Source organism: Pogona vitticeps, chromosome 4 (assembly GCF_051106095.1).
Source record: "Pogona vitticeps strain Pit_001003342236 chromosome 4, PviZW2.1, whole genome shotgun sequence".
Classification (NCBI taxonomy): Eukaryota; Metazoa; Chordata; class Lepidosauria; order Squamata; family Agamidae; genus Pogona; species Pogona vitticeps.
The window spans coordinates 179,267,695-179,282,868 of record NC_135786.1 but is presented as its reverse complement, the minus strand read 5'-3'; the positions used below and the strand labels follow the sequence as shown (position 1 = coordinate 179,282,868).

The 15,174-nt window shown below is 37.6% G+C and overlaps 1 protein-coding gene across 4 annotated transcripts in view; it reads right to left on the bottom strand.

Annotated features, from left to right (window-relative positions):
- Positions 1 to 15,174, bottom strand: part of SPIRE1 (spire type actin nucleation factor 1) — a 113,095-nt gene that overhangs the window by 6,117 nt on the left and 91,804 nt on the right. For 2 of the 4 annotated variants that reach the window (XM_072998786.2, XM_072998787.2), the window contains 7 exons: positions 14,172 to 14,262; positions 12,814 to 12,956; positions 9,589 to 9,762; positions 4,573 to 4,710; positions 3,568 to 3,638; positions 2,450 to 2,477; positions 1,873 to 2,009 (listed from right to left, as the gene is read on the bottom strand). In XM_072998786.2, the coding sequence (XP_072854887.2) occupies positions 1,873 to 2,009; positions 2,450 to 2,477; positions 3,568 to 3,638; positions 4,573 to 4,710; positions 9,589 to 9,762; positions 12,814 to 12,956; positions 14,172 to 14,262 (782 nt within the window). The remainder of the gene's footprint in view (positions 1 to 1,872; positions 2,010 to 2,449; positions 2,478 to 3,567; positions 3,639 to 4,572; positions 4,711 to 9,588; positions 9,763 to 12,813; positions 12,957 to 14,171; positions 14,263 to 15,174) is intronic. The other 2 variants (XM_072998788.2, XM_072998789.2) reach the window with 1 other exon arrangement.

Below are 15,174 nucleotides of genomic sequence, written 5' to 3'. Positions count from 1 at the left end.
TGTCTTTCTGGTGTTTAATAGTCCGTGTCACAGAAGATGACTTTTTGGCTTTTTCCGGTTTCGGGAGTGTGGGAGATTTTAGTACCAGTGTAGATTTGGGTGTCGAACCACCAGACTTAGCTTTGGCAGGCAGTTTAGCCTCGGATTTGGACTTCACCGAGGAGTCCACAGAAGCATCCAGAAATGGTAACAGAGGTGGTGGTTGGTGTACTGATTCCATATTTAGTGAAGGGTGAAGAGAACTGTGGCAGACAGCCCACATGTCACTCCTATCAGCCATTTTAGAACTCCAGTGCAGGACGGACAGGAGGGGTGGAGTCAAGGGCACTGGGATTGCGAGAGGGGCAGTTAGAGTGAGACAGAGAGTGAGTTAGGGAAAAGATGGTGAAGCATTTAGACAAAGAGAAGACTGAGAAGTGGTTAGACAAGATATTGGACAGTTGGTTGTTAGAGAATATTCAGGAGTTAAAAGGAATTAGATGACAGAGAATACATTGAGACCTTGATTAAAGTAACTGAATACAAGCAATCTTACAAGTAATCAAATACACGTTTATTGAATAACTAATAATAGAACATCCATGATTTTCCTTCTGTGATTCACTTATTAATCCTTAAATAAACCTTGTTTTATTTGGCAGCGAGGGTGTGAGATTCTTAATTGATATAGTGAGAATAATATCCTCCTGTGGCAGCAAAAAAGTGGAAAAGTACAAGTTGTGTCTAAAGGTGAACGTGTGTGAGAGGCAAAGCACATTGGGGTCACTGGGGGTACGCAACAAGAATGTTCCCACAAGTAGGAACGGAGACACTGTTGTCTCAGTTTAAGGGCCTGCTTAGTAAATTTCTTGGTTATAGGGCAAGAAGATGGCTGGTGGGCCTCACAAAGGCAGAAGAGACAAGAGTCGTGGCCGTCAGTCAGGGAAATTTTTACTGGGACAAGAAGTGCAAGAGGCCATAAACTATCAAAATGGATAAAGACAGTGAAAGACGGGGGAAAGGGAGTGGTGGAGAGGAGAAAAAGGCACAACGTCTCTCACAAATTCCTTTTGAATGCAATAGCGAATGGAGCTCATCGAAAAGAAACCTCAGTGGCGGCAAAAAGGAACGGAGGCACTTGCCAGGATGGGCGGACTACATGTATTGGGGGACGGTCTTGGTGAGCAGTGTTGGGCTCTAGAAGATTCCGGAAGCCTCTGCACAGGCGCAGATAAAACCCATTAGTGTACATTCATAGACTTTACTCTTTCCCTCCTACAGAATCTGGGCCTAAAGGTCAATCGAACTAAATCTACACTCATTCCTTCACAACGGGTGAACTACATCGGGGCAATTCTAGATTCTCGATCAGCAAGAGCCTTTCTTCCTCAAGAACGGGCTATGAAACGCTATAATGCAATTCAGCAATTCCGTCCCCACACTTTGGTCACTGCACACCGTGCCCAGCGACTACTCAGACTCATGGCATCGACAACATCAGTGATTCAGCATGCACACCTCAAAATCCACTCTTTGCAGGCATGGTATCTCTCCCTCTTCAACCCAATATCAGACTCTCCCACGATGTTACTGAGAGTCACACCCGAACTAGCAGCCCAGCAAGAATGATGGAGCACACCGCACAATCTACTCATCGGCAGACCTTTCACACCACTTCAACTCACCATGCAAACAACCACGGACGCAAGCCCGACCGGTTGGGGAGCTTGCATGAGGTGTAAAGATAGGGTTAGCAGAAAAGTTAAATCCACATATTTCATATTTCTATTGAGAATACCCATGCCCTCTTCATCCCTGAATCAGGCCAGCCTACTGATAGCTAGAATATGTCATGCCATGAGTCAATGAGGGTGAAGCAGAACCTTCATTTACCTTGGTATTCCTTTCAGAGAACGATGATGACTCAAGGAAGGTTTATCTGGTCTCATAAAACTCTCTCCTTTTTGTAATGCAGAAGGTCCCAGAGAAAAGATAGGAAGGGTAGAATATGGCTTTGAAGGTAGGCGCATCTGTCACAAGCACAAGAGAACAATAACACATCATTACCCAGAGACTATATGTGTCATTACAGGGATTTCTGTGGCCACTGACTCCAGCCTATTACCACTGGTACTGAACCTACATAAATTCATTGCAGACATCACAGTTATGTCACTTTCATCCATTTCCAATGCAGGCTATAATAGAAATCCCATAAAAAGGAATATGCTACGTTATTACATATACCTGTATAAATGCTGCAAATTTTACAACAATAGTAATGCCAATGTCTATATGGCAAAAATCGTACTTGAAACAGGTAATATTGAAAAAAGATTTTGGAGAATTCTTTTCAGATTAATTTCTTCTTGTATTTTGTTGTTTTTGGATAGACAGTGGAGCAATCATATGCTTGGAACTACAACACAGTTTTGCAGAAGACAATGGATTTATAAGTTTCTAAACCTACCTTTTTACAGCACTGTGAACATACAGGCCTGTAATGAAAAATGGAACACATGGCTTATTCAGCTGAAAGAAGTATAATTTTCACAAGATAGCATCAAGCAGATACTGCACTATATTTTTCCTGTAAGAACGTTTTAACAGCTATATTCTATTTTTTAATTTTTACTGGCTCTTTCACCCTTCGCTTAAATATCAGAACTCAGAAGAAAGTCAGCAAAAGTACTGGGGTTGGGATTGAAAGGATCTAGCACATGGACTAGAATCTTGCTCAGTATCTTGTTGTATCTGCAGCTTCTTGTGCTATAGCAGAAACTACTCCTCCAAAGAGTTGCCTTACTTTGTGGCATGGCATGGCATGGAGGGAAGAATGAAATACGTCTAAAAACCATGGTGGACATGCTTCTTCAAAGTAGTCCTAGAGACTCTGCCAGGATCTGAAAAGTAGAAACTCTTAAGTGGAAAGAAAATGTATTGCATGTTTGCCTTCCCAGACTCTGCATGAGCAGTCACTTTTATTAAATGTTGTTCTGGAAGTACAGTATACAGTTTTCAAAACGGTCTTAAAAGACTTACAAAAACATTTACTTTCACAACATAACCACTCTAATTTTTCTAACATTTCATTATTTTAATAGTCATTGTGTAAGCTGTGTGCCAGCTAAGGGAACTAAAAACTGCTAATCTATTTCTTGATGTTAATAAAGAGATTCTGAAAAGCTGGAATATGCTTTTGAGGACTGCAGCCCACCATGAGAAACAGTCATGAAAGTTTGTACCAAATAAAATCTGCCTTTTTTTAGGTGCCTGAAGGCTCATTATTTTTGCTGCACCACACATAGTTACGATTCAGAAATCTGAGAACTCGTCACACCATGGAGACATGTTGCCTATCAACACCTACCCTCCTGTTATTTTACCTAATGTGCACTTTATATTCCATTAAAAATATAATCAGCTGTGATTTTTCCACTATTCCTTCAGAAAAAATTAAGAACACAAAAGTCACATTTTCTCCCAAATATCACCACACTTCTTCATTCAATTATATAAGAGACAAAATGTGAAAGCTAATCCTGTGGCTTCACTATATGCTACTCATGAACAGAACTAACAGCTTACCTTTTACAAAACTGACAGGTGTAGGACCAGGTGAAGAAGGAAAACCTTCGTGTTCGGCAACAAAAACAGAGCTATAAAAATCAAAAAAGCACAATATTAGGATGTCTTCTGGAAATCAATTTATACACATCTATAGTAAAACATAAATAAATATAAACTGCCTTATGTGGAAATTTAATCAATGCAATTAACTTTGTTTTAAAAAAAGGAGGCACAACTGAACTCTAATTAGACTAATAATTGTTCCAAAAATTGTCACCCCTCCCCTCTTAAATGCTCTGAAAATCTGTTCCTGACAGTAGGGTGACATTCTGGATCACATTTGGAGGCAGGTGTACAGGGACGGAAAAGTAAGTATCTCTTGGATTTTAGCCATTGCATTTTAATAGTACCAACACGGAGTTATGCTTATTCAGAAATAAGTTCCTGGGTTGGATCGAGACTTATGCTTAGCAGAGTTATATCTGCACTGACAAAAAGGATTTGTTGTTTCCTGTAATCTCTCATTCCTATTGTAGTCCTTTGTCCCTTCAAAAAGCTGTACCCGTGGGATGAGGGAAGTGATGCTGTGGGCTGCAGGTGTGGAATGTATAATACAAAAAAACAGCACTATATACTCCTTTCCTAGGGATGCCAATTTTCTCTGAAAAATTTAAAGAACCCTTCTGTTTGCAGAGAAATTGCTGGACTCATCCCAGTAAGTCTTTCTTACTTGTGCATATATTTGTTTCCTGAACCACCATAATCAATCCCAGTAGATAAATTCCATACAATGCTTCCTCAGGAGACAAAACTTATTTTTTCAGTTTTCATCACCTCTTTATAAATGGAAAGAAACAGTTCAAGCACACGAAAGTAATAACTCTTTAGTTTAATTAAACAATGAATTAGGATTATTTTAAGAATTTGGGGGCAACTTTACTATTTTATGACTTCTAATAACGTTAATTAAATCTTCATACTTTAGTATTAATTTTCCAGAAGAAACACTGGAATCAGTCATACCTTTCCCTTCTTAAGGGCAGTATAGACATCTTTATACTGCTGGTACTTTTCCAGTTCTGCCTTCACCAGCACTTGGCGGATATGCATTACTTCCTCCACTGTGAGAGCCAGGCATTCCACTGGGTAACAAAACTCCTCCTGAAAGCCAAAAAATTCACCATTAATATATACCTCACAGTATTGCCCTGTCAGTACCTCAGAGAGCCAGCCACCTGGTTAGTCAAAGATTTTTCCCATCCAAACTGGAAGAGCATTTTCTGATCCACAGGCATCACAAGTGTCATGATGGTTAAGAATTAAGACGCACAACCAAAAGGTGTCCAATATCCACTAAAATCTTACTGCCATTTCTTAAGCCAATTACTATGTCATGAGTATCATGTAGCTATTACTTGAAAAGACAAGATGATTATTTTCACTGCAATTTCTGACACTCTGTGATGCCTAGAGCAGTTTAAGAAATGGTTAGTAATCCAAACCAAAATAAATTTTTATTCTGTGGTATTAGTATATGGGTGAGATAATTTTAATTACTTCAACAAGATAACAGAACAGAAACTCCCATATGTGATGACAGAATTATTTTCTGACATTATAACTCCCTAGTATATTAATGTCAATCTGAGTAGGACATCAATTCTGTTGGTACCACAGAATAAAAATACAAATTCCCAATTATCATTCATTTCTCAGATCTAGCTGAAAGACAGAAATACTTAGCCTACTCTTCCATGAACCATTCTGCAACCGAGCATTAAATGTATGCAATTCGGCATGTTTTACCTCCATCAGGCCATAGACAGGTTACATGGCTGAGGTTGAGAAAGTGGCTTGTATAAGGGCAATCACTGATTCAGGGCTGAACTAGGACTTCAGGTCCAAGTCCAACCCTATCAGCTCTTGGCCAAGATAGTAGGGAGGGGAGCTCACTGTGAATGCAACCAGAATGCTGCAAAATCAAACTGACATCCCAAAATATACTGTTCTGATTAATGACACATTACTTTAGCTTACATGGTTTTAAGATTGTTCTGTCTTTTAGTTAGAAAGGAATGATCATTTTATGGTACAGACCCGATAAAATGAGGAAACAGGAGGCTCCATTTTTCAAAATACTACCATCTTACCTATCTAGATATGATACATACAGAGAAACTTCATCTTGCTTGAGGTGCCCCCAAAAGCTAACAGAGTTACATCAACAATTAACAAGCTCGCCTTCACTGAAGATGCCTTGTTGTCCACAGCCAAAATTAAATACATCTAGCTTTGAGGGATGAGCTGCTTTAAATCAAATACTTCTTGTTACTTATATATGTTAGAAAACAGTAAAACTTTGCAGTGACAGATGAAATCATTTGTATTTCCCCAGGCATTTTTACATTTGCTATTCTGTTTAATTTGTATGCTGCTTTCATAACACTGCTATTTTTAGTTTATTTTAATGCAAAAGTTATTTTGTAGTATTTTTATTACTACAAGCAACAGTAATGCTCAACTGAAACTCTTGGTGAAACATGGATCTGCTGCAGCCCTAAAGAATGGCTTCATCCACGTGAACCTATCATCTCACTCCTTGTTTTGCCCTGAGGTAATCATCTGTCTCGTCGTCTGATTAAGCAAACTGTCACACTTAGTCTGGATGTTGTTTTAGAGCTAAGACACATTGAATTTGAAAATAATTTTTACTGCATTATCCAAGCTTTGATTCAAAGAATACAGTATAGTATATATTGTTCTTCCTCGAACAATATAATTATAACAATTGTACTGTTAATATCAGTTAGGTTGAAAAGGTGTGTCTTGACGAACCCCAAATAATAAATTTCACAGTTAAATGGAGAGCTGAATCTGAGGATATGTGTAGATGGGAAATTATTGTGGCTTGGCTTGGACCAAATAAGGCTCAAAGGGTCACTTTCCTGAAACCAGACGAAAATGGAGCATTCCAACTTAAACAGAAAAACAACAGCCCCTATTGATAAGCCAAAAGGTATGATTTAATACTGAAAAGGGTTGGGCTCATTCACAATTAGCTTTATGACATGTGATCATGTAAAAATAGATCACACTTCACCATGCTGTCTGTGGACCGAAACAGGTTAAATTGCAACACAGCTGTCCTCCAAATCTAGCAATCTAACCATCACACCATGCTCACTGTAAACAAAATTACAGCTGTGTAGTAACAGTATTGTAACAATTAGAATATTTTCTTTATTTCTGTAAAAATACACCTTTTAAAAATGTATAGCCACAATTTTATTGTTTGAATGGAACAAGCTGATATTTAGAAATATGCATAGCATACAACTGCAGTTGAGACCCAAATTCTCCTGCAGTTCCTTGTCAAGTATGCAGCTGGTAGTAAACTCAGCTTTTCTCCCACTTAAAATGTGGAACTGCCTATAACATAACTCTTCAGATGACGTTTTTCATTTAAGATATCAGTTGAAATCCTGTTTCTTAGCAGAAGTTGCAACTAGAACAGACCCACTGGTGAGTCCACTCCTCTGTAAGTTGCATTGATTCTGTAAGCCTGCTTTAGTTGCACCTTACCATTATGCCAAGCATCAGGATTCCAGGGATATTTGCATACATTCCTCCCCCTGCTGTCGGTATTGTCAAACCAATAAATTAATATTTTATGATTCCCTACTTAGTACACTGGAGTTCTGAAACAATGACCTCTGTACAACTTGGCAGCAAAAATATGAAACATACTATGTTCTTTGGTTTTCTTTCTTGCACATCTTAGTTGGCCTAGCACTTTTCTCAGTTACAGCAGGTTGTAGAAAAATCATATAAATTTGTTCTTACTGATATAACAAATAATTTTCATTAAAACCAGCAAACATATATAAGCAAGAGCAGAAAAATGCGTAATTTTAGATGCTATTATTTTGATTTTTATGAAGCTAAACAAGGACAAACAAACTGTAATGCAACATTAAACAAAGAATCAATACTGAGTTTTTAGGAATAAAATCTGAGATGCTGAAATGAAATTCCATAGTAACTATTCCACTTTTTATTAAAACCAAATTACAGAACATCTTAATATATTCCATCCCACTGTCATGAAGTTCACACCTAATTGAGCATACAATACTACCTACAATCATTGTTTAAAGTAGTGAATTATAGCAAGTTCAGCACACTAGTGAAAATCCATTATTTTGGGCTAAACATGCACACTAGAGTTTAAAATGGAACTGAATTTATAGAGGTACAGGAGTTCATACACTGGGGTTCCTTTGTAGATAGCCACATTCAATGCACAAATGTCTGTGACGAGGCTAGGAATGTGGCTATGCTTCAACATGAGAATACTCTACATATAAATTGTACATGTAGGGTGTTTACATTCTCATGGAATCATTCCAAATATCCTGTTAATATTTGCTAGGATCCAAAAAAACAGAGATACCTTCCATAAACCAAAAGGCATAATTGCTTTCCCTTTTTTCAATAGCAGGTCCCTTTTCTTTGTGACACTGTTTTTTAAACTGAAAGTAGTTTCAGAATCCATTTGCAATATGGAATGGCAGTCAGCTACTCAAAGAACCCCCCAAAAAATATTACTTGAACTGGGCTTAAGAAGATCTATGGACCTTGGCAATTAATTTCCTATCATATACTGATTTTATTTAACATATGAAACTTAATTTCAATTTATTAGGATGTTTTTGAAATAGGTGACAAAATTAGAATGCAATTTACCTGTGATGTCTTTTCCACAGTCCCCAATAAAATTAATGGGCCTTGTGTAAGAGCACTATAATGCCAATTCATGCCATTTTTATTAATGTTCAGGAGGAATTCCTAGAAGGCTCTTTACCACTACTAGTTAGGATTAACATATATACCACAGCTAATTTTATATAAGATTTTTAAAACATTTCTTTCTTTACATCAAATGAATTAAAATTTTACAAAGTATCCTTAACAATTTGTTAGGGAATGATGAACACATCAAAGCTTTTAGTAAAAACTCCAGCTAGCAGCCCAGATTCATAATCAACCTCTGCCCCTACTTCCAACCAAGTCCTACTAAGTTTTAGTGAGAGCTGATCTAGAATTATGTTCTAGGAATACTGCAGCCCAGTGTCTTTTAAAATGAGGGTGCAGTGTCCATAGCATGAAAATGAGGCAGGCCTGAAACACTGAAGGATACATCAACTAATCCAAACTAGCAGCAGGGAAGCATTTCAAGTGAACATACCAGCAGTATGACTCACAGTGTCTTAAAAAAGCTCTACTACAACCAAAAATGAACTTAGCATTGTGTTGCCAGGTCTACATGTTCTATATCCAATGGGCTAAGGGACTTGCTGATTCAATTCAGATAGTTCCTCCTGTATTGGAGATAATTTAGCTAGCTGGAGTAATCTTCTAGTAGGACAACACTCTGAAACACTACCACTACCACCATTATCATAATGTGAGTACTTGCTAATCTGGACTGAAAGTGTCTCAAAGGCGTCCTTATTCTTTCATACTACCACTTACTGAAAATTAATATATGGATAACATACTAAATAAAATATCGTACCTATGCACTAAATAGCTTCTGGAGAAAAGTATCTTAGAAAAATCTAGACATATGAAATCCCTTAAACAGCTTTGATTTATAAATGCCTGTTTGCATCTGATGAAAAACTCAAAAATTGGTTTCAGATACAGCTAATTTTAAATTCATTTAACATTTTTACTAAACTGGCTTTCTCTCTCTCTCTTTAGGGTTCACAGACTTAAGATTCTAAAAGTGCCTTCTGAAATATCTCATGATGTTGCATTTTTAGTTTGCCGTCCTTTCAGCAGATTATTTCTATTACCCAGCAAACTGATTAAAGGATCTACACATGCATAGAAGAGTCATACAGATACTGAAATCAATAAGAACCCAGTGACAACCTAAGTTGTCAGTTTCCGGCACAGTTTAGGAAGTTCTATTTTCTTGATGGAGAAAAAGACTGAGATAGAAGTTTATAACACCAGCAGGAAGAGGCAAACCTTTGAAGGTTTCCACTTGTTGTTAAGGGCTCTCTCACACAGATAATACATAGTTTTCATCATCCCAAACAAGACTGCATCAAAAGGATGGGAGCTAAGGTGAGAGGCTGTATGTATTGTTGAAAAAAGTGTTTTGAGTGTTATCCTTGGAAAGAAACCTGTTATCCGAGGAACCTGAACAACAGACAGAAGTACAAGGTGAAATATTGATCATGAATAAAATATTGGTTTGTTACACTGGACTGCGTGATGTTAGCTTCAATTTTAATATCCCCAGAATATTAGGAACCCAGTTTAATTAACCTCTATGTGACAAAGGACAAATTCTCTGCTAATTTCGTCACAAAGCCAAACAACCTCCTGTTCACTGGAAATGAATAGTATTTAAATATGGGGTTTCTTTCACCTTGAGAATCAAGTGTCATCATGGGGTGAGAAGATAAGCAATGAAATGCCATCAATCTTGAGGAAAGGGATGAAGAAGTCTGCTGTTAAATTTAAAGTAAATAACATTTTGAGGGTATTGTGTATGTGTGTACCTTGGCCAGCTCAGTTATGAAAATGTACAGTTAAAGATATATTTTAGAAATATGAGGGGCAGTCTGAAACTGAAGTGAATGATACTGAAAGTTCAAATACAGTCTGGGTAATTTGTTTTAAAAACTTACAGCTTTAATGTAACTGTGAGCTGTTCATATGTCTTCACCCTAGGAGGCACTATTGTTCAACAGATATTTATTTATTTATTTATTTATTTATTTATTTATTTATTTATTTATTTATTTATTTATTTATGAACAAAACACCATGTTTCTCTCTCTCTTTCCTTTTCTCACAAGAGATCTTTGCAATTTTTATTCATGTACAAAAAGAGAATGCGTACTGTATCATATTGGAAGTATTAACACATAACCAAACAGCCAACCCTTCTAAGAAGTTGGATGTATCTCTTGTTTTAAGTGAAGAATTGAGCAGTCTGGTTAACTGTGTTCCCTTGACCACAGGGAGGAGCCTTTTCCCACCTGTCCCTATGAAACATGCTGCTGCAAATATTGCAGTAGAAGAACAACCAGTGTTGCTGAAACAATCACCTATGTGATAATTTGAGGTGTTCCCTCACAGCATGACTCTTAAGGACAGATGTCCACCAACCATTCTCACTTGGGGGGAGGGCTGTCCAGTGAGAATTCAGGTGAGCTCCCTGGTGAGCCATATCAGTTGCAGAAAGTGGCTTACAGAGCTCTCCAGAGACCCAGCTGCCCCTGAACTCCTTCTCCTGAGGGAATATTCATCAGGCTATGGCATTATGGACAAGATAGCTAGAAATAAGGCTGCTCTGCTTGTGGTGGCAGCATTGCTCACAGAGTCTCGGCTTAAGAAAGAATGTCTTAATGTTTGAATGGAAGCAGAAAAAATGAGATAGCATGCTGCAGCTACCACTGAAACTCAGTGGGCCTGATAGCAGCCATGAAAGAAGGAACAGTGGCCTTGCCCCTTCATCTCAAATGGTGTGACATCTCCTTTTTCTTCTGCAGAAATATGTTTGAGCCCCAAATATACACTGTTTTCTGATGCTTATTCTAAGGAAGTCCTATGACCTGCATCATGTCACATTATGAACATTCATTTATCCACTGTTATGAATCCCCACATTAAAAAGAAAACTGATTCAAAGGTATGTTTTCTTTAACAAAACCTGCAAAGCAGAGACATTAAGTCCAGACCCTTGTGAGAAGTTTTCAGCTGGGTATTTTTGGATTTTTATTCCTGTGTTTTCTCCTAGTTTCAGTGGTGAAGATTTTCAATTGAGTCTTGCTGTTTCTTCTTTTTGCTTATCTTGCTTTGGCTTTTTCTTGTCTAATTTTTTTCATGATCATTTGAATGATACATAACACCCACTTTGGGTTGTTTTAAAAGAAAGATGGGATGCATAAAATAAATAATATCAAATACTTACAAGAAAACTTCTCATTCTCATAAGGTCAAACAATAAGATAGTAAGAATGTGCTTTTTTTACCTTTCAATGGTACAAGATATAAAATAAGATTATAATTAATTCAGAAAAACTCATAGCTTTAAAGGTTTCTCCCACACCTCAATTTACCAGTTCACCATATCTGCTGTAACTTTTTCACTAGGTATTATATTCACAGTTCTTGCTTCATTTTTTACTTCAGTTTGATCTGAGTATGTGAAATAATAATACACTTCTCATGTGCCCAACAATTACTCTCCTAAGCTAATTCTTGAAAATAATTGCCTTTGCATTGCACTTTCTGTATTGCACTGACAAATATGCTTATGGTTGCTGAAACGCCATGTACCTTAAATCATAAGCTGTACTCAAATTAGAATCATATGACAAAAACAATTTGATTTCCTCTTACAGAAAAGGCTGTGTACATTTTACTATGTATTCATACATAGTAAAATGTGTTATTTAGTACATTAACCTTTGAACCTTGAAGACTTGACATTAAAATGATAGCTTTTTTAACTGAAGAAGAAAAAAGAAGGATTTTCTGTGCAGCCAATCACTGCCACTCTATAGATCTGAAGAGTTGGCAAATACCCCTTCTGTCTCAAAACCTACATTCTTTCACCCTCTCTGAATTCTGAGGGGCCCTTCAGGGCCCTTTTGGCAGACAACAAGATGCTGAAAAGTGAACTTGGCATTTAAAGCACTATGCCTGTCCCACACAGGCATTTTGTTTCTCCGTTACAGAAACACGCTGTCGGAAAACTACTTTCAATGAAAGCCAACTGAATGGATGTACTTTCCTTTCCTTTCAAGAACAACATTTTTAAAATTTTCAGTAGTTTCAATGCTGTATTGTGATCACAGGCTGCTCTAGTATCCTTAAACAAATGTTAAACATATGTGAGGGAAGGGTGAACTAAACTTCAAAAATAGATTAAAATGTTGCAATACAAAATTTTCTTTTTATTCAGAACATGCCTGCTAGATTTGGAGACATTTTATTAGCATATTTAATAAGACTGTTACCAATGCTTAATCACAAGACACTCAAAACCTGAATTTGAAGTTCAGAGTTGGCTTATTCATGAACTACCAATGGGCTTGGGATACACAAAGCTGAAGTCTTGATTTAAATTTTCACATAGTTCAAGGTGACACTGCATCTGGGTTACTTTATTTTGTCCCACAGTGCTGTAGAGTTGCTTTAATTTGTACCCTTCAGCCAATGTGCCAGACTACTTACAAGTGATCTGGAGCTTTGTTTTGTGGGGGGCATGAACTGCCGTACATTGGTGGGTGTTTCCTTTTCAATGGAATGTCTTCTTTGAGGTTGCTGTCTCCTCTCTGGCTGCGGTGTGGATGATATTGGCAAGAATTTTGGAGGCACTATAAAATATTCAATCAGCATTAATTAGCTTGAGACCAACAGCTTACTTTGCTAATATAATGGATTTTAAAAGGACATCAAAGGAACAGGATGCAGGCCACTTAACATTATTATTCAGACACAACTGTCCTAATCTGTTCATAGGTTTACGGTAATATCGAAAGCAAAAAAATAAAATAAAAATCACCTGTTTTTATAGACAAATAAAATCCAAAGCCAAATTTCATGGAAAGCCTAGATTCTCAAAATTAAACGGAAAAGAAACAGCTAGAGGTTTCTCCACAATTCACACACTTTGACACATATGCCTCTTAAGAGTGAGAACAAAGCTATAACTTGAATCATTTCAGTAAACTGGCTGAAAGTAATCTATCCTCTTGTTCAATAAATCTCTGTGTTGCTCAAACTTTTACGTTGACACCTTAAACTGGGGATGAGTGTGGTACCAAATGCTAGGCACTATGGAGTAAGTCATCAGTTCATAGACAGAATAGGTCTATAATCCAATTAAAAGAAATACCCTATTGATCGATAACATGGTTTGTTTAAAAAAAGCCAGAGTTATAGGAAACGTATATGGGAAAGGAATAAGTAAAACAATGTCCCTTTGGTATTTCCTCAGTATCTAAGAAAGTACTTTGCCCTACAATCTCAGATGGTTTCTCTAATGGGCATACAGTGAAGAAACCTATGAGGTATTTTCACCATGAGGTTATTTGAACTCTTCATTTCACAGAAAAACATAAGGTCTAAACTACACTAAACTAACTGCACTGTATTCTTCTCTGAAGCAAAATGCTTTCACTATTCTATACTGTACTTCCATTGCCACATTGTTCTGCCCAGTTTCCACAACTAGTTTTCACTTGGTATCTCAGATGAATTGCTGCATTTAAAATTCTCAGTGTTCTGAACTGCAGGCTCCAGATTTGTTCTATCTACAAGTTTCACTTATCCTAATTACAATATTGCCCCATACAAAACGATGGGAAAGGTATGCCCCTCTACATGCTGTTGGTCTCCAACTGCCAACAGCTCCAGCCAGTATAGCCAATGGAGCAGTATCGTAGATATTTTTTCCTCCAGTCCACTCTTCTCCTGAATCCCAAGCCATCAAACTCTTTCCTTGTCTGTGGACGTTGAGTATTCTTTGCTTCCAAAAGTTTTTATGGCACCAACTGGCACAATTTTCTTTCTGAGCAGTGGACTCTTACCCTTTTTCCCAGATGTGGTCTCAGGAAATATTTCTTCCATTTGGGATGAGGAGACACTAATTCTGCTGGCTAATCTGTGTGTACATTCCTCCTAGAAGATAAAAAATGGAAGTGTTTCTCATTAACAGATCATAGAGTCTTGTTTACAGCTTGTTACTGTAGCTCTCCTGTAACCCTGTAGGCGATGCAATTACAGGAGAACTATCTTTATAAACTGTAAACAAGGGCTGAGCGGCAATTTCCTCTTTTTGTTTCCTCCTGTTGTTCTCTATTTCTTTTCTTGGTGTCTAGGTGCCCTAGCACAACAAGGCTGGAACCAAGCTTTTTTATTTTTTTTTTTAAAGAAATTGCATTATTTCAAAGATTCAGTCCTCCAGAGCGGGACCTTTGCTCACCCCAAGATGCTGTGACATCATGCTAACCACAGCACTCATTTTCTGTACAAGTTTATTCATTAGTTCGTTTGTTTGTTCATTAGTTCATTCATTCATTCCTTTATTCATTCATTCATTCATATCCTGCTCCCATTAGTGCCAAGGTATTACTCTGGGTGGTTACAACATAATAGAGAATTAAAAACATTAAAAGCAACAATAATCCTAAAACAGATGGCACTGACTAATCATATAAAACCAGAGTGGATAGAGGTAAAGGGATGGGAGAGATGGTTAGCTAGGGTCACTGTGGAAAGCCTCCCTGAAAAGCAATGTCTTTATTGCTTCCTAAATGCCAATAGGGAGGGGGCTAGATTGAGCTCCGCCAGAAACTGGTTCAATAAAGTTGGAGTCACTGTGAAGAAGGCCCTACCTCTTGTAGAGAATTTACTGGCCTTCCTCAGGGTGACCACTCAACTGGGATGATCTTGTGGGGCAGACAAATGATATTAAGGAAAGGCTCTCTGATAAGTAATATAGGCCCAAACTGTGGAGGGCTTCGTATGTGAGTGTCAAAACCTTGAACCTGATCCAGGATGCAATGGGCAACCAGTGGAAGTGAGGCAGAA